General features: G+C 41.5%; 1 protein-coding gene across 1 annotated transcript; it reads right to left on the bottom strand.

The window, feature by feature from the left end:
* Positions 1–461: 461 nt before the first annotated feature.
* On the bottom strand, positions 462–17,979 carry EDNRB (endothelin receptor type B). The gene is made up of 8 exons (XM_082337637.1): positions 17,783–17,979; positions 16,995–17,528; positions 8,212–8,324; positions 7,839–8,043; positions 7,354–7,503; positions 6,221–6,354; positions 5,526–5,634; positions 462–3,975 (listed from the first exon to the last, which is right to left on the bottom strand). The coding sequence occupies exons 2-8, from the start codon at positions 17,472–17,474 to the stop codon at positions 3,844–3,846; spliced, it is 1,323 nt and encodes a 440-aa protein (XP_082193763.1). The 5' UTR covers positions 17,475–17,528; positions 17,783–17,979; the 3' UTR covers positions 462–3,843.
* Positions 17,980–20,674: the final 2,695 nt, after the last annotated feature.

Consider the following 20,674-nt stretch of genomic DNA (forward strand, 5'->3'; position numbering starts at 1 on the left):
AAGAAAGGTAAATTGACATATGCACAAAATTACACTGTCAGCATACAAAGGGATGATGGTTTCATGAGGTTTTCCAGCATGGGGTGCATGCACTTCTAAATTAATGAACTAAAAGTTTCATGCCTTTTATTTGTGATGTCCCTAAGACAGGAGGATTTGTGACTATATATGGATGTGTAGAGAAGAGATTGCAACTGACATTTTGAGCAAAAACAAACAGAGCAAAGATAGGCATGACTGATTGTTCCAACAAACATCAGACAATTTTGCAATGCGTATGCAAGTCTGAACTCTCTCCAGTTTTCAGCTATATAAAACTACCCCACTCAAAAGCTTTCATTTTTAGTTCTGAATTGCTTATTTCTTTTTTACGTCACTGTAACTGTTTAAAAATTAAATGGGACCTCCTAGACGAAAAAAAGGTCAGACCTCTTTTTGTAATGAATCAAAATTGCAAATATTTTATTGGTAATTTAGTATGTTTACACTGTCTGAACCACAGCAGTTATTATTTTAAGTGAGAACAGAAAATGAAATATAGAATTATTTTACACAGCTATACAGAACAATTAAAAAAAATCCTTTTAACATTATTTCAGTACATACAACATTCACTTGCTAAACCAACCGTGTGTTGATTAAGAGCTGTTTCGGACAGTGAAACGCCACAGCTCACAGCAGATGCTCCATAACCGTCAAATTTTGCATTTGATTCTCTGAGGTGTAGTACCAGTGTATCAGTTCAGTCCACCCAGTCTGAAAACACCCCCTCTCAACTCCGAGAGAGCTGTGTGCAGGCAGAATTCAGAGCAGCTGCGGAAGTAAAATCTAGCTACTACCTGAAGGCCAAAACACGGAGATGTGATGTAGTTTCTTACAAGTTTATTTTTCTCATCTCAAGCCATTCTGTGTCAACGCTTCAGGCCATTGGGACAGATGATTCTCACTCTGTCACACCACTCTGCGCAAGCACATCGAACTCCTATAGAGATGTATGTGCCTCTCTGCAGTTGTTCTGCTACCTGTGACCCCCTGTTTGAGGCTTAGGGAGTCTTACTGAGACTGGCTGTTTTACCCCACGAGCTGATTTTACCCTCTTTTCCTAACTTTTCTAAACAACTCCTTTGTCAAAAAAAAAAAAAAAAAAAAAAAAAAAAAAAAAAGAGTATTTAGCTTTTTTTATTCAAGGTAGCAAATGTCAGGTAGGTTTTTGAAAGAGCTGTTGCTGTGCCTTAATTCTGCTCCAACTGAATTGACTGGTTAAACAGTCATTGATTTCAGTGGATGGAGGAATAGACCTGTACTGAGGACTTTAGAAAATGCCTGTTTTCAGTATTAAGAGATTTAATTTTAGCTAGAACACAGATGCACTGGAGCTTTCCTGTGTATTCTTTTAACTGCATGAGAGCAAAAGTTTGGAAAACTTTTATTACAGGAAACGAGAGCTTCAGTAAAAATAATGCCTTGAAAAATACTGCAAAAAAGACAAAAAGTGTACTAATACGTATATTTTAACTCCAAAAAGTGGGCAGTATATATGGTCTTTATTTGCATAACCTAAATGTCTGACTTAGCAGGACTCATCTTAACAAAGAATTAGTCAAGGAAAAAATGAAAAATATGTTACACATTTGCCAATACAACAGCTATATTTTAAATAAAAATAACAATAATATACATGTACAATACTGTAATGATATATCTTGATAAAAATAACACTGACCGGTATCAAACTTCGGATTTAACTGATTATTCATCCTTAACAGATGAAACACATTTCACAGAAATAGATGCAGGCAGGGTGAAGTGAAGTGATATTCACGGCTTACTGTGAGAAAGTTACCATGAAAGTTAAGGTAAAAATGTAAAGAACAAAACTTTAAATAGGTTTACATTTATAAAAGTTCAGCATTATAGCAGTTGGGTGCATGTGATGCAGAAAGATGGTAACAGCAACCTAACGGTAGACAATATACACACTTGCACACATACTCAACACACACAAACACACACGTGCCCATGCTCAAATGCATGTGCATAGGTCCTCAGCTTGATTATACAAGCATACACTTACTAGCTTTTGATGGGGCAACACTAGGAATGGGGTTCACCTCTTGTGTTTTTAGCTGTCTGCAAGGTAGCTGTAGCTACCTAAAGTCAGATGAGATGAAACCCATCTAAGGCAACATCAGCTGAACATTTTCATGAAAACAGTTTTCATCCTGAGCATATTTAAGGCAGTTTATTAAAAAATCTGAAGTTATTCAAGACTGGAAAAAAGGTAAAAATCCTCACATGTGGAATTTGGAAATTAAAAAAAAAAAAATTCCTGAGTTTTGATAAATATTTTTATAATAATAAAATACCATGCCTATTGAAAATGTCTTTTATAAAAGCATGTTTTATGACATTTTTCCTTGAAAAACTCATGCCTTAGTGCACAAAATATGTTAATAAGTCTTTGGGGACATCTGTAACAAATCAATAGGAAATGAAAAGCCAAAGAATGACCTGTCATGCATGTACAAAACGTGCATTGCTCCCGGCAACACACATCGTGTTTACTACAGGCATCTTTACCTTTCTGCTTTCTCACAGGGTCCTGCCCATATTTTAATACTTTATAATTAATTACGATTCACTAAACTATTTACAGAAGCAGAAACTAATCACACATCTTCTTAAGCCCATAAATATGGAACTACAGAAGTAGAACATATTTTAAAACAGTATGAAGATGAGTGTGCTACAATAGTACTGTTCTCTAGAAGTACAGCTTGTGAATTATTTTCTTTATGAAGATTTAAATCTAAATGAAAATAGAAGTTCAAATTCTCCCGCTGTTTTCCTTGTTTGCATTTTTTCCACCTGCCATTTCTAAAGGATTTTGCCCAAAGACAGTATTTGGATTGCAAAACCAGTTGTAAATTGTCACAAAAATATCTCAAGTAAAGAACCGTCAGGCTCTTGAATGCCCACCATTTACACGGTAGACATTCAATTTGTTTTCAGTTAAAAACAGCTGGTTTCCAATACTAGCCATTATTTGTATGGTTCTAGTAGTAGTAATTTTTGCTTTTGGTGTGTGTTTCTCTCCTCCACTGTCATTAAACATAGATAACGTGGAAACAGTGAAATGGACCATACCCAAAGTGCTTCCAAATGCACCGAACACACTAAGTGGTTACAAAATGGTATTTATAGAGGCCTTGGGAGGTTCCTTCGAACAATAAGAGGTAAAAACAATCATGAGAGTGAAATGCACTTTTCACTTGACTGCATCTTTTAATACTTTCATTAGCTACCTCTATAATACCCTTGATAAAAATTCTACTTTTTTACATTTAAACTTCTATTACAAAGTATTTCATGTTTTATTTGGAAAAAACAAAAAAAAACGCAATAGTGATGGTGGTTAATCTGCTTTATAAAAGATAATACATTGAGTTATATATAATAATGGCTTTGATCCAATTAACGTTATATTATACTGCTTAGTAATTACTGTGACTTCAGTTCCTACAACTGTTATAGTGAATACAAATGATCGTTTAATGTACAGGAAGTGGGGATCATTTGGAAGTGCTGATTCAGAAGTATTCAAGTGCTAACAATGACTTGTTCTTTCTACGCTTTTCTTCATGTTCCATAAATGACGATTTTATAAACATCCATGATTTTGAACGTGACACAGTTCTGGGGCAATTATTTTTTTTATAACCGTTTTTGTGCAAACACAAAACTAGATTTTTCTAAACGTTACCATCTTGTTAAAAGTAATTGCCACTTTTACTTTAAAAGGCACCAGCATTAATGTAAGAGAATATACCTTTTATGCTTGTTTTATGAAGAACTGTACTTGTTACTGGAGCGGAAATTATCATATCCGTGATCATTAGCTTTGAACTTTAAACAGGACTGCCTTTCCTCCAGGGACAACAGATCTTTGGATTGGCACCAGCAACACAAGCATGACTGTTAAAATAAAAGGAATAAACATTTTACATCGTTTTTTTGCACATGTGGCAAAACGCACTGAAATGCTGCCCTTCTTCAGCGGTGCAGTAGGAAACGGCAAGTGTGCAAGCTGCCGTTTTGGGATTACAGCGTAAGCAAAGAACCAAGGTTAAGCTTTGCATTGCTCAAATGGCCACTAACTTCTGGGATGCCCCATTAGCAACCTGAGCGCTGAAGGGCAGGAAGAGTTATATGGAGTTATATATAATAATGGCCACACACATACTGCTTCGAGTCTGGTCTGCAATTCTAAATGAATCTGAAAATAAAATTATGACTCCTTGTTGCCCTTTCTCTGATAATCTTTCTTGGAAAAAATGTATGCACAGTAATCTATACTTTCTAAACAAGATGCTGCTATTTAGTTGATTTTTTTGAGGGGGGAAAAAAGAGAACTAAGTAGGAGAATAGTGAAAACCTACATACAGTTCATACATTTACTAGATGTACTGCAGACCTTTTGCTGGTGCTACTGACTGGTCTTTGGGTGCTGGAAGCCCATCTGGGATCTTGCACACCCACTTGTTTCAACGCTCAGGATGCTAGAGATTTCTTACGTGCTCTCAGCTCCAGTGACTCCTTCAGGGAGCTGGCAATGTAGACAGGGAAGATGAGACCGACACTAAAGCCTCTGCACCATGTGCTGTCAAAATTATGTGGGAAATACCCTAACACTACTAGATGTAGAGCTGACTGGCTTCTGATGGAAAGATACAGCCAGTAAGGAATTTACATAGCCAGGCAATAAGCCCAGCAGGGGCCAACGGTTAAATGCTTGGCAAGAAAAGAAAAATCTAAGAATTTGTGGTAGACAATGTAAGAACCCTGATACAGTGTCTGAAGACAGACACTGGGGGGCCACAAAAAAGCCCAAATCTGGACATCTTCCGACCAGACATGAAGGTTGAAGGACTGATGGGCTGCAATCCACATGCAATCCAGAGCCTCAAATGCTGCGTGGAGAATTAGTGCCCAGGACTATTCACTCAAACCAAGGCAAAACTATGAGCAGGTCTGCCTCGTCAAATGTTGGCGTTGGAAAGGGACGAGTGGATACTTGCACCTTACTTGCACCTTGCCTTACATAACTGCCTACTGATTTAAGCACTCGGTCAGGATGGGGGTAACCCGGGCTCAGCACCCTCCCCAATGGGTTGTAGAGGATATGGCTACGTGAATCTCTGCAGTGCGGTCCCAGTCTGCTTTGTCAGTGCTCTCAAAGTGGCTGGGTGCCAGCTCCAGTCAGGAAGTGATGCAGCACTGATTCGCATGGTGCCAAGAGGGTTTATTGTAGACTCCTTTCTTTTGCTTTCTCTTTTTGTCCCTATGAATCCTTAATTCCTTTCCATGTAGCTTCAGCAGGAGAGGGAGAGAACACCTACCATAACCCAGTTAAAATTTAAAGTAAAATTTAATGACCATTTAAAACACTTTGTGCATGTTAAGGAATGAATTTTACTGCTGACATCACCTTTTAACCAGAGGAGCAGCTCTCAGCAGCTTCTTACCTTAAAGCAGTTTTGGAATCTTTTGCTCACCAAATACAGAGCTATCGGATTGATGCAGGAATTCAGTGAAGCCATGTTAATACCAATGTAGTCCATCACAAGAAAAAAGCTGTGTGGAAATTAAAGTAAGTGAGATGCTTCTCATTTTCTCTGAAAAGGCTTAACAGAGGTTTACAACTATGAAAACTGGACACAGCTTCACTTGACCCAGACTACCCATTAAACGTAATAGTAAAGAGGCTTGTATCAACAGGGTTAACTCATGGAGGTAACAATTGTGCTCAGTAATAAAGTTTGAATCAGTAGACCATTCTCATGAAAGTAATTTCAGAAGATCCAACCACCTTAACTTGTGGGAGGAAACATTCATGAGGTTTTCTTCACAGATTTAATCCTAGCTGTTCTGTTGAAAGGGAAAACGGGGACAGAAATTTCCCTTCAGCCCTCGTAATGCCACAAGACAGTAGGACAGTCCCAAAAGGGATCAGAAGAAGACAGGCAAACAGGACAGAAGCCCTGTGTTCACGGGATTCCTCAAAATTTCCTGACTCTGCTACTGGAGTGAAACCAGAGTGTCCTGGGTGAAGAAGCAGGGAGAACTTCAGACACACAGAGTAAGCTAGTTCATTAGGAAATCCAAATATGCTTAAGGAGAATGTCAGCAGTGCACAGGCATTTTATTTTTACAGTCTTACCTTAAAAGTTCACATCTGTTGGGGTCCTTCTGATCATAAATAGTGAGCTTCAATATTCTACTTAAGTGAAGTGGGAGCCAACACAAGGCAAAAACAAGTACCAGACAGAACACGGTTTTGGCCACCTCACGTCTCTGAAAAAGAAAATTGGACAGAATAGCGTTATAGTTTCTGTCTGTCTCTTGACCGTTGTTGTCTTCCAACATCCAAATGTTTAATAAACAAAATAAAACCCCTATCAAAATAGGAGTTAGGAGAACATCAGAATACCTTATTTTCGTGGAATATCTACTTAATCTTTTCTATTGTTTTAGATGTCTTGCACTGATTCTCTGTATCCAGATTTTAAAAAGTATGAGTAATAAAATGAAAAAATCAAGGACATAAAAACAGTCATTTAAATTAAAAAGAAGAACGTATTTTTCTCCCCAATCACTTTCAAATACCAGCTTGTTTTCAATTGTATTTTCTTGTGCTTTCATCTCAGGTCTTATTTTAAATGCCCAAAGAGATTTCAATTACAGCTTTATCAAGGTGAGAGGACAGGAGCACAAATATACTTTATAGTACAAATGTGGTTTAATTCTAGTGATATATGATGTTTGTCTCCGGTGCACTACTAACTTGGAATGTATTTTGGGATGTGTTTTGTTCTGCTAACATACACTGCTAACCTCACTACAGTTCAGCATGAAACTGATTAAAAATAATTAACAAATTTACAGCACCAGCTTCTACATTACAGCACAACCTCAGTTTTCATTACAAAATATCCAGCTCTCATTATTGTAAAGAAAAAATAAAAACTATAAAACTTGAAGGATTAACACCAAAGAAGAAAAAAAAGTTTTGTGATTGCCAGCGAAAATCTTAGGTTTCTGAGGGATCTGAGATAGATAGATAGATAGATAGATAGATAGATAGATAGATACATAGATACATAGATACATAGATAGATAGAGGTTTATATATATATATATGAGTTCAGTAGCACCACTGTTAGGAAACTTCTCCGTAGTAGTAATCTTGAAGTCGTTACACAAGAACAGAATAATGATGCAGCAGTAAAGTCAGTAAAGGTATTACTGTCATCCTCTCTACAGTCAGCAGAGTTGTCAGGGATAAATTTTTACCTGTTTTAAGTGGTCATTTAAAGCAATCTGCATCCCACTTTTCTTTCGTAACATCTCACAGGTCATGAGAGTATAGAAAAATGCTGTGATAGCCAGTGGCAAACAGAAGTAAAAGCTGAACAGCCACCAGTCTTTAGCTTGCTTGTAAAACTAGAAGGAAAACAAAAGCAAAAACATTGTTAGGAGTTGAATGTTGAGCATTTTGGAAACTACGCTATAACTAATTGCTCAGTCTGTCCTGAAAAGCATCTCTATAAGGTGTACATTACAGATGAGAAAACAGGACAAGACAGTAATATGCCCAAAGCCCGCGGAAAGACAAAAGTTTCTCAATGCTCTTCTTTCAACTTCAGAAATTTGTCAGTATTGCATTTGAACGTTATATTCACCTACATTTCACATACACTTGTGCACATTACAATCCCCACAACACTGAGAAGATCCAAGTAACTGTTCCGGAGATTTTATAAACGTCAGTGTCTTACCATCATAAAGGATGTTTTCTGCGTGGGGTGAAGCAGGCAGATTCTAAGATCCCTTCCTCTGTACTCCATCGTAATCATGTCAAATGCGATAGCTTCTGGAACAGCCAATATCACAGATATAACCCAGATCAGTACAATTTCAACAGCAGTCCACTTTGGCACTCCAATTCCTTTAATGCGACTCCAAGAAGCAACTGCTCGGTACCTGAAGCAACAGCACACATTTGCAAATTAGCAGTATAAGAAAACCCACCTGATTTAACTGGCTTAAACTCAGGTTATTCGTATTATATCAGCTGAGTGGAAAGGCAAATTTGAGCCAATGCCCATATTGAAAAGAAATTACAGAGTTTGCTGAAAAAATGGGTCTCACCTATCTATACTGAGGGCACACAAACTCAACACTGTGATGCCCACTGATGCCTTCTGAATGAAGGGTACTAATTTGCACATTTCGACACCGAAAGGCCAGTCCTCTGCAAGCAGCTGTGAAAAGAAAACAACAATTAGAAATGAAACGTTTTAAAAAAATAATTCCCAAAGCTGCAACATGGACTTTTCTCTTGATTGTTTTTCTTTTCCACCATGTAAAACTTAGGTCAAGAAGAACCTTTTCACAAGGGAGTCTCCAAGGTGTATGTCCTAAAAACTAGGCAGTAACATCCCAGTCACTCCCTGGCTGGGCAAGGTTATGCATAAAGGCTTAGTCCTGACTTCTTAAGCCCTGAAACTCCATTCATTTTGCTTCTAACTTCACCACCCCAGTGCTCATGGTAAAAAATGACTTAGCAGGTGAGGATTTCCCTTGGTTTTGTATTGGCTTTATCTGTCTTGAGCGTTCATTGCTTTTCTCTTATATGTTCCAAGTAACTCTCCATTTATTAGAAATACAGAAAATTACTTGAGGCTGATCAGAACAGGGACAAAGCCAACAACTGCACATCTGGGGTGGGGTTTATTTGAAGCTTGGTGTCTAGGGTCCCTCAGCTGAGAAGTCAGGCAACACTGGAGAGCAACGTATCCCATAGTTTTTAGCTGACCATCTGATAACGAAAGAAGGGACCCACTGGACACTGAGGGAGCCTAAACAGCTGGTTTGAACTAAATGTTTCGCAGCAGGTAAAGACAGATCAGATAAATCCCGCACTGAAGATCTTTATTGACCAGTTTTCCAGTGATTCTGTATTACAACACCAAAAGGACTATCTGCACATTCAGCATACCTATAAGTGCTACGGAATAAAGAAAACAGCACAATGAATTTTAGGTTGATTCAATTGCTCTTTGGGTCATAAACTTTAATGGAAATCTTCCGTCACATCCCTAGCAGTACATTTTAGCTGATTTAGGCGACAAGACTTACTGGACACAGAAAGCACCCTCCTCACAGCTGATGCTATGAACTGTTTGTCTCTAGCTTCAGTTTAGAAACATTTAATCTTTGTACTCTACTGTGAGCTGCTCTAATGGCTCAAATACACCACAGCAGCAGCCAAATCTTCCAGTGCCTCATAAAAACAAGACTCTCCAGAACAGACATTATGCCAAGAAATAGTTGCAATCGTTATATACAAAAGTAAACTGTCTAAGTTTCTGTAATTAGTTACGTTATCTAAGCCCATCTCTGTTATTTCATAACTTTCTTCAAATGAGGCCTTTTGGATCTGTTGCAGATAGAGGGCTACAAAAGGGAAAAGGAGAGGAACTACCCCAAAGAGACTGCAAAATCTTTCCCTTGGCTCAGGTCTCCTCAGACATCTCATTTAACAGTGATGAAAGAAAAGGAGAAATAGGTCATCACACTGTATAGATTCTGCTGGGGACCAAAATGATTGAAAATAGCCACAGAGTTGCCTGCTCATGTTGGTTTGGTTCAGCAAAGTTCTTAAACACACATACATGTGCATCTAAAGATAAACAGTTACAAGGTCCAAGACAGTTTCTGAAAAGCCCTGATATAATTTAAGTACCATTTTATTTTAACACAAAGGAAGTCAAGTACATTTCATGACCACGTGCTTTTGGAAATCCCTATGAAGTGTTCACCGGTGTTTTCAGGTACCAGAACACCTTCACCAATCTGCTTTAGTCCTGTGCTGAAATGGGGTCTTCAAAAGAAGAGCAGCAGGAAAACTGTAACATAGCCCAGCTTTGATCTATTTCTTAAACAATCTGCTCAGGTAAGACAAAGAATATAATGCTTCTGAATAAATGAAGCAGGAAAATAAATTCTAAGGATTTATGTTTCTTGAGAATTTTATGGAAAGTAATAAAGCAGAGGAAGTAGGGATGAGGCTGTAATAACCATACAGTATCTTTCACTTATGTGATGTGGGAAAATAACTCAGTCTGTAATTAAAGTATTTTCAATAAAGCCTCTCTCTGAGACTTCTTTGAATTGCCGTAAGGGGTTAATAGTATTATTTAACTACTATTAAAATTGCAATGTGAATAATTACAGGTGTTCTAAATGTATACTCTACAGAATCCAGTGACACCTGGACTAATTTAATTTATATCAATCAGGCAGTGAACTTCCAGCCTACCACACCTAGTAGGTAGCAAGTACAGGAAGCAAGGACTGGGTAGCAAGTACACTGTATACTTGTTTACAGTATCTATTGTATATCGTACATGTGTATATATTAAACCAGAGATGATTCATTAAAAAAGCACTTCAAAATTAAAATATTCTGTTCTTTGTTGAACTCAAGATTCAGAACTTTGATGAAATTTCTGTTGGAAGATTCTGTTGAAGACTTTTAGCTACAACTAGCTGGTGTACGTGCAAGACACTCCCTGTCTCTCTTCCCTAAATCACAACTCTTCAGCCACACATTGGAGATTTCCCTGAACTAATGCTTATCTCTCAGGTGCAGACAGTCACACGTGTGCTCCAAGCTGACTGGATTTGAGCCAGCTCCAGTTTGGGAGCCATATGGCTGGATTATAATGGGGCTGCACATGAGAGTGAATGCCGTCTACTGAGAGAAAGAGTACATTAGCTTGAGTTTAGCATAACTTCGAAACATTACTTGCATTCAGCCAGCTTAAATCAGGGGCAGAATGAGCACACAGCTGTCTGTATTGGATTGGAAAAACATGTCCTTTATCTCTTGCAGCTGATGTATTGTGAAATTTGAGCATTTTAATGCATGAGTCATAAGTTTCTCTATCATGGTATTGCAAGTGGTTAATGATATGCTTTGCAGCAAAAGCTTGAAAACATTAAGAAAGTAAAAGGAAAAAAGTAGAATGTTTTAATTGCTGAACTATGCTTCCTTGTTGTTTCTGTTTGTCGTCTGTATTGCCATCTCCTCAAAATGCTGCCTTAAAGTACAGTGAACATCCACTGTAAAGTATTCAGGAGCATCCTATTTGTGGACAAGAACAATGATTATTCTTAGGGAAGTATAGATGTAGTCTAATGCCATTTTGTACGGGTAAAACAATTTTCTTATGATTCATAATAGGGTAACTGTGCAAAGAGTGCCATTTTACAAATTATAAATGACTTAGTGTCATGAGATACTGCCAAGTGGCAGCAAAGAGAAAAATAATGTTGAGTTTTCAGCAGTAAAATGCCAAGAGAAGTCTACCACTGGCTGTATTCTGCGGGACCTTTTCCAATGTTTTATAGTCACTTATTTTACATGGGCAAAACTTTAACTGCTAAGCCACAGAAATGTCTTGAAGATGCAATGAAATAGAATGAAAGGAAAGGGAACACATTGCAGAACGATGTGAAATCATACTTAATTAATACATCTGATGCATTCCTAGCAACCACTTTTTCAGACTACGCACAGATCTGAGCCTAAACTGATGTGAAAGCTGCACAGCTATGAAAGTAGCCCCAAGAGATGCTGTGACTCAGAGACACACCTGTGAATTGCAGTTCCTGCCCTGCTTCCTCTTGGCTGTGTAGGAACAGGAAGATTTTCGTAATCTGCTGCTGGAATACGCCAGCATGAGAGCACCATACGCTGCTCTCGATGGCTCAGCTGCTGTGGCCACCAGCCAGAAGGCTGATGCCACGGCTCCAACCCACTACTGTTGACTTTCTGCAGTCGGGCACGAAGAAGTAGCAAAGCGGGCGCTTATTCACATCAGTGCCCTCGTCCCGAACAATGAATGCACGCAGAAACACCGAGCAGGAATTCACGCTTCCTCCTAGCTGTGTGTTCACAGCACATCTAATTCACAGGACAATAGGATTCCGTTTTCGTAATTATGAATTGCAGAGTTACACGGGAAATCAGACATACAACTATACACCTAATTCACAAGCAACGGTTTTTCAATATATTCATGAACTGACTTGCAGATTTCCACCTGATACTTTCGAGACAGAGAGGTCATGCTGATAAAGTATTTTCCAGTATTTCACAGGAGCAAGCATTTTTCAAAACAGGAAATTTGCCCAGGAAATGAAGCTTATGGTCAGGGATAAGTCAGACAACATTACAAAATTTATTAATATTTAACAATAATTATGATGTCAGGGTGGGGATCTTCCCTCTAGACAAGCAAATATATTTCCTGCTTCCTACTTAAGCTAAGAATGTTTACTGATCTATCCAATAAACAGTGTAAATCTTAATATGAGGCATGTAATTAGTTTCTTTTCCTGTGTCCTTATTAGTAACGTCTGCTTAGAAACTTCATTTTTAAAAAAATACTTAAGATCAAGTAATATCATACAGACATCCTAAAAATGACATAAACCTGATGTGTTTTCAAAGTAAAAAAATTCTGCAATTTCACAATCCCAGTGAAAGAACTGTGTCAAAAGTAACGATTAAGAAAGACGTGCTGCTGTCAGATTGAGAAGCATAAACACAGAGTAGAAGCAAAAAAACCAAACAAGATGAAAACTTGTTTTGAAATTTGTCACATGCATCTTTTAAGTTAATATATACATAACAAATGTATACATAATGAAAAAACAACTCTAAATTTACAAATCTATACTGACATCATCTGACATACTTCAGTTTGGAGATCCATCATGAAAAGTATGTATGTGTACTTTCAGCAATGTACAGACATTTCCACCACCCAATATATTGGACTTCAGAGTAGGTTGTTCCCATCCAACTACAGAGCAAAGCTACCCCCCATTGCCTGTAGAGTCTAGACAGGTTCCTCCACTGGACAATTCAGATCTTTCTTAAGTGCCTATAAGCTGCACTTGTTAGCCCTAAAGGGTTCCTAAGCAAAATACACTTCTAGGTTATTATGGTCAGAGATAATAAACTTTGTGTAAGGAATTCTGAGATGAACTTTGCAAGACCTCAAGTAAGTGGTTCAGATGTTGAAAGAAAGGAAAAAATGCATTTCTCCCAGTAAAATGGCTGCTATCTTTAACAGCAGAAGGACCAGTGGCCAAGAGTTGTAATATGGAATAGTAACAATGTTTTCTTCTAAAGACAACCACCTTGACTTTTTTGGAAAGTTAGGAAAAGATCGGCTTCATCATGATGCATGCCCTATGAGTACTTGTATTACAAGAGTTAGTAAGGTCATCACAAAGACACTTCCATGGAAATCCTGCCTTTTCAGAGCACAGATGGATTAACAAAGGGGCCAGTTTGCATCTGTATGGGATATGCAGTCCCTAATCTCGTCTTTCTTATATTTCCAGTGCTTGATGATGCTATATAATGGTAACTATATTTTTTATGTAACCCCTAAAATACATTACTGAAAAAAAATCATTGCCTACAAAACTGACTTTGACCTTTGATCATTGGTTTGGATAAAGAACCAGTTTTTGTTCCTTCTCTGGAAATGTTTTTCTCCGCTCTTCCACTCTGCTCTGAGATAAAGGAGCTTGTGACAGTATTTCCAGGTAGATATTCTTCCTCAGTGTCATAACAAATTGATAGTCGGAGTTCAGAAAGCCACACAACAGTGTGCAGAGGATAGGTTGTTCACCCTGTTAAAAATCCCCTGGAACATGACAATAAATTGGATTTAATATAAAAGAGAATAAATATTACGAAATGAGAGAGATGTCTATATATCAAAAGAGAAAGTATGTTATTATATTATTTGATTACAGCTTTTTTAAGTCTATGTTCCTACTGCATTACACATACATGCATGAGAGGCAGAGCTAATGTAAGTTTGGAATTTCCAGTCCTGATGTTGTTTTGGTGTCTTACACATAGGAGTTGCAAACTTCATCGATGGGGGAAATTGAGCATAAGCCTTCTGGAACTGCAGACCTGTATAGTCAGGTGTACAAGCTGCCACTGTCTTGTCTTCCAAAGATTAAGTGCAGAGAAGGACATAAAAAGCTCACCAGCCACCTACTCTATCCTTCTGCTCCTTATGTTCACACCTTTAATTGCTGTTTGTCGCCTCAAATTAACAAAGACATGCTTACTTAGTCTGTGCAGTGAAGCAGTTGGCCGGGCATAGGACCACCTTCACATCCGATTAATAGCAATTTTGCAAAGTATTTACACTGCCACAACATGACTGCAGAATGATTGTCGCAGACTTTTCGCTGCTTCCCATTCTGCAGTTCTGGGGGTATGGCCAAAGCCAGATTGTTTACCAGGACCCTGAACGCCGAAAAGGTCTTCCAAGTTCTGCATGCTGGAACTGAACACCCCTCAAGCCCTCACTTCATACCCAGTTTCCTGACTGTGTGACAGATTCCAATACTTTCCATTTTCTGCTGAACGTATTGATCGATATTCAAATTTATCAAGAGCAATGGACTAATCAGCATCTTACACATTGGACTGCATTTGCCTCACAATCTAGATAACACCTGCTTTTCCTTAGATACCCTCAATTCAAGAGATGTAAATTTTCATTTGCGTATTTTTTCAGATACTTACATATTCACTTAAATACTCACAAGGGACATCTTTTGCAGTTATCACTTTTAGTACCTAATAAAATCCTGCTCCTAGTGCAAATTCAGAGTTCTTTCTTATGGGTCTGTCTGGAAAGCATTCACAGACACTTTCACACCTTCTATTACAAGTGTTGTTGAGTAAACTGCTGGCATTTTATTAACATAAGAAATTCTCTCACATTCTTTTTCACGCAGCTGTCTAACTGAGGATCTGGTAGCCAGTCTGAAGATCTGTTTCATCCAGTTTGAAATTGTTTCAAATTGCAAGTTACAACTGTTAAGTACACTTGATTTACAAACCAAGCCTTTGCTAGCCTTTGTTTTTCCCATACTGCTGGTGATTTAGCCAGCTTTTGATTGCATTACTGTATTCTCCCTCGTAACACTGCCCTGCAGGTGGAATTAAATGGGATGTAGAGTTGATGAAAATGCAAACCTCACTCAAACTCTTAATTTTGATTAAATAAACACAATGTCTAAGGTTTGTTTGGGTTTTTTAACTCACATTTATTCAAAAGCCCTGTCCAGCAAATATTTCACTCATTATTGTAAGGGATAATATAAATTTATTATGGGCTCTTCATTAAAATGAGTAGCAGCATGGGAGATTTAGCACCTGAGAGCTATTTCTTAGTTCCTAGCATTATCAACAGCACAAGAAAAATCCTGGACTTGCAGCCGGTACATTTATCGGTTTGCAATCTGACTTTTTATTCCTTCTTCTCCAACCTACTCATAAAGATATACTTGATGACATTCAATCAAGATAGGGACTGTGGTATATATTATTGCATGTTGTAATTAATTTAATTTTGAAACAGTTTCACTGAGATTGCAGTCTTGTACTGGGCAGCTGTTATTGATTTAATCTTTCTGATTTTTTCTGAGAACAGATAAAAAATCTTTTTCTTCAATATCTTTTTTTACAAAAATAGTTTTTTCAAAACAGCTTAAAGTATTTTGTTTCATAAATTCCACTCTCACTGAGAAGAGTACATGCCTTGCACAAGAACTACGACAAATGTATAGTATGGAAAATACTGAAACTCCAAATCGAAGGACTCATGTAATCCAAATTATCCAGCTCATTAATTTAACACAGTTATGATGTTCCCTGCTTTGTAATACTTCGATACTTTAAAAGGATAAAGATACAGGATTCTCCCATTTCAGCAGCTTCTGAAGTAATCACTACGGATACAGAAGACTAAATTCAAAACCTGTCCCTTCAACGTGGTTTTCCAAAGCTAACAGTAACAATCCCCAGAATTTACAAACATGCATATGAAGTGAGGAGAAGGAATAGATGAAGGCTGTCATGGTCACCTTATGCAGTAACTGATGGGTGCTCAGGGACCCAGACTGTAAACTCTCAAAGCAGAAGATGCCTTGTTATTTCCAGCATCCCTCCCAAGAGTGCTGATCGTAAGCACAGGCTGGATCCCACTGCCCAACGAATTCCTAAGGACAAATCGACTTGGGCAAGCTGGGTAGATGAGACAGTGGTTGGTACTCCTTCCATCATGTCAAAGGGCAGAGTAAAGAAGGTGCAAGAGCAGCAGCTGTGGCTCACTCCCTCTCAGGTGCCCATGCTGCAACAGCAGCCGACGGGGGAAAGCATTCACAGCTCAGGAGAGCATCATGCCTCACAACCGCTGGATGTATGAAACTAATATAAATCTCAGTTTGAATGAGCTTGGTTCCTCCTGAAAAGGTCCCCATGCCACCAGCTACTGTACGGACCCATGGGAAGTGCACGACTAAGCTGCCCCATGCCACCAGCTACTGTACGGACCCATGGGAAGTGCACGACTAAGCCTGCCCCAGCTGTGCAGGAGGGACCGAGCGGCACCCACCCCACAGGAGAGGGTCTGCTGTGCCTCCCTCTGCTTTCCTCGGGGGAAAGGAGGGAAGCCATGAACCCATTGCGCATTTATCTATTGCATTTATTTCCTTCATCCCTAGGACAGCACCTGTTTCCAGGTGACTTTCAGAGCCTGGCCACCTCCAGCCACACACTTCTGCCCCATTCCCAGCCCGGGTTGCGACTGGGGCACAGAGGGGGTGCCACGTGGGACAACAAGGACAACATCTGACCAGAATAACACCTTCCGACAGTTTTTGGCATGAGGGCTAGCCCCCGGACGTCTCCCGGCCAGAAACGGGGCGCGTTTCCCCCCAGCAGTGCCGGGTATCTGCCGGGGGCCGGCGGGGAGCCCCGGGAAGAGCCCGCCGCGCCCCCGCGCCCGCTCCCGGACCCATCCCCGGTTCCCCCTCACCTTGTAGACGTTGATGGGGATGTCGATGATGATGTGGAGCAGGTCGCCCAGGGCCAGGCTGGCGATGAGGATGTTGGGGCCGTTCCTCATGCACTTGTTCTTGTAGATGATCCGCAGCAGCGTGGAGTTTCCGATGATGCCCAGGACGAAGACGAGGCAGGACACCACCGTGTTGATGTACTTGAAAGTCTCCTTGATCTCCGTCTGCCCCGTGCACATGGGGGGCGAGGCCGAGCGCGGCCGCCCGCCGGCCGCCCCCCCGCCCTTGGGCAGCGCGGCCGGGCGGGAGGCGTTGGGCTCGGCGCCCCGCACCGCGGGGGTCCCGGCCGTCGGGGGGACGGCGTCGGCCGCCGCCGGCGGGCTCTGCCTGCCCGGGCCCGGCGGGCGCAGGGAGCCGTCGCCCTCGGCGGCGACGCGGCAGCTGAGGAGCAGGAGGAGGAGGAGGAGGGCGGGCAGCCGCCGCGGCCGGGCGGCGGGCATGGCGGTGCGGCACGGCCGATCCCCCGCCGGGCGCCCGCCGCCGTCAGCGCCGACCTGCGCGGAGAGAGGGGACAGGGCGTCAGCTGCCGGGGCGCGGCGCCCCGCCGCTCGCCGCCATCGCGCCCGCCGCCCGGGGACGGAGCCGGGGCGCTGCCGGCCACCGGACGGGGACGGGCGGCGGTGCCGGCGGCGGAGCCGGCAGAGCAGCGCCGGGCGAAGACCTGCGCGGCGGCTGGGGCGAGTCGTCCCCCCCGGCCGGACCCGCTCGGCGTCGCCCCGCTCTGCCCCCCCGCTCCTCTCCCCCTCACCTCGCCGAGCGGAGCCGAGCCGATCCTCCCCGCCCGCCGCCTGCGGGGCTCTGCCTGCCGAGCGAGGGAAACGCGCTCCGCCGGTCGCCGCGCCCCTGGCCCCGGCTGGCTCTCCCCTCCCGGGGCCGGCCGCCGCCGCTCGCCGGCGATGGGCGCCCCGGGCCGCGGCTGAGGGAGGGACGGGCGCTGGCGGCAGGACCCGGCGGCTGTCAGCCCCACACCAAACCCGGTGGCTAAAGCCGCGCCGGCGGCGCAGGCCCCCCCCTTTTCTAAAACATTCAACCGCATCTGGCCCATCAGTCACGGCCAGACCCCACCCGCGCCCCCGCCCCGCGGGGCCCGGCCCGGCCCCTCCGCCCGCCGGCCCCGCCGTGCCGCCCGTCGCCGCTGCCGGGGCTGCGCCCCGGCCGACGCCTCCCTGCCTCGGTGCCTGCCAGCGGTCTGCCCTGCGACCTGCCCCTGTTGCGGCCCGCCCGCCGCGTCTGGTACCAGGTTGGCTGAGGCAGCCTAAAGAAGTAATTCTGCGGGTTTTGAAACAATTTTTTCCAGACCAGAAGGGTTGTTACAAGAGGTTTTGGCATTGTTAGACGACGCCTGCGGGGAGGAAGAAGGGTTTCCCCGCTGTCCTCTCCGACACCCCTTCCCAGTAGCTGGGTACGGGGTTCTCCCTCCGCATTTTATTCCCCTCTGCGGGCAGCCCGAGAGTGGCAAAAATGCTGGAGAAGCTGCTTGTGCAACGCGGACGAGATTAGTGCCGCGTTTGAAAGCGCTTCACAACCCGGGGTACTTTGTATATTCTTGTTGTATCACAAATAGCGTTTTGGCTGTTCTGAAGTCGCAGTGATCGAGCTTGGTTATCCGGGTGCCGCTTTGGGCAGCCTTCGCAATGCATCCGATCTCAGCGAGCTCCTTCCAGCCGAAGCGTAAGGAAAGGAGCAGAGAGATTTGTACAGGATTTTGTGGAGACTAAGAACAGCCTCTGAAGGTTGGAAACAATCGCGTGTCTAACTAAAAAGAGTTGAATTTAAAGCTGTTTCCCAGCATCTCTATGTACACCTCCCTGATCTTTTTTTTTTTTAATCATGCTGGAAGCTAAATCGTATGCAGAACTTGAACGTATAAACGCTTCATTACAGAAGTGACCCACCCACCTACATTATTGACATACCCATAGGGGAAAGCACTGAAAATCAAATGTTTCTTTCAAGCCTTTCCCTAAAATTGCTGGTCTGATCTATCTCATCTTTCCAGCATCTCCTGCTAACGTCTTCTTCAGCCACTGTAGCCGCCAGCCTTTTCCCATCCTCTTTTAGCTTCCTTTTCACTTCTCCATCATTGTTAAAAAAATCTGTTGCATTAAGCACCTTTCCCATTTAATCACACTTGATCCATTTCCTAATTTAGCTGGCACACTCATTTTTCTTCCCTGTTTTACATTGCAGTATTTATGAAATAAAGGCACTAGAGTCACTTCTAAACCGTATGAGGGTAGCTGGAGGTTGATTGCACTCCAGCTGGAAGAGTGGCCTTTTCAGGTTCAGGCTTTTTCAGATTGTGTTTTGCAGCACCGAGGCTGAGTCCTCTACCAATGACAGAAGTGTGAACATTGAATTAACCCTATAGTATTCTGAGTCCTGGGGACTTAAAGTCTTTTCAGTTTTCACTTCTGCATTTTCTCGGTTTCCAATTCAGCGATCCGTAAGTGAACAATGTTTTGCTAAATGCAGTATTGATTTTTATTAGAAACTCTTGCCAATTAACATCACATTAACTTTTATCTTGAAATGCTTTTTACTTGCAAGGTTCTTGCTAAGTTTCAAAGGCTTCTAAGCTGGTCCTGACCATCAAGAAAGAGATTGCAACTACACTGAGATATATTTGCTAAGATTTTTGTTAGTGCAGCTCCACAAGATGTGTTTGCTACTGTTTTGTAGGAACACCCTTGCTGCCACTTACTTCAACTTCAGAAGTTTTAGTAATAGCAATATAGTTTCACAAAATTCTAGTACTAAGATTAGTATACACAGAACTCCGGGCAGCTGCTGATACCCGAAGCAGAATTACTCTGTAGTATTGCACAAAATGGGTCTATGGGACAAAGCATCTAAATTGTTTCTGGCTGCCAGCAGTTTGTCTGGACCAGCTCCTTTCATAATTACTGGTGGTTATGATAAACAATCAATAATGAAAAAAATTGACGGTTCATCAGAAATGGTGGGATACTCAAGGAAATAAAACTAGCTAAGTTTACCACCCTTTTTGTTTCTACTCTGGCTTTTCAGAGATTAGAATATTTGAGAAATTAGAAAGAGCTGTGCTGTGGTGCAAGTATCCTTTAATTAGTGAAAAAGTAAAGGAAAACACAGTTTCACAGAAATTTATGTGAAGATTAAGATAATACTGTATTAAACACTGAGAGCATAGTGGATATCTTGGCAAATTAACAGTAGTTCAAGTGAAGAAGCAACTAACAAGATCAATCTGGATTGCAACAAGACAAAACCATCTGTAGATATAATAGACTGGTGCCCTTTAAGTAGCCTTTGCTAATTAAGCTATGAAATAAATTCCTTACTGACTTGTATGGAATTCATTATATAAGATTATGCAAACTGCTGCTAGTGTATCTGGCTTTTGAGGTGAATTAAAGTCAGAAAATAGTTTTCTGTGTTTCAGAAGTTACCACAGAAACATTACCAATGGCAATTTTAAAGGAATAAATGTACTTTGAGAAATTAGGATATTGCTGTTTAGTAACTGCACATGTTTATATACTGGACAGATGATACAGAAGAATGACATTATCTGTCTCATTTTTTCCCTTAGTCTAAATTTATGCAAAAATATGAAATTCTTTTTAGTGTGATGTGTAGCTATGCTTTGTCTCTTCTT

Source organism: Platalea leucorodia, assembly GCF_965183815.1.
Source record: "Platalea leucorodia genome assembly, chromosome: 2".
Taxonomy (NCBI): Eukaryota; Metazoa; Chordata; class Aves; order Pelecaniformes; family Threskiornithidae; genus Platalea; species Platalea leucorodia.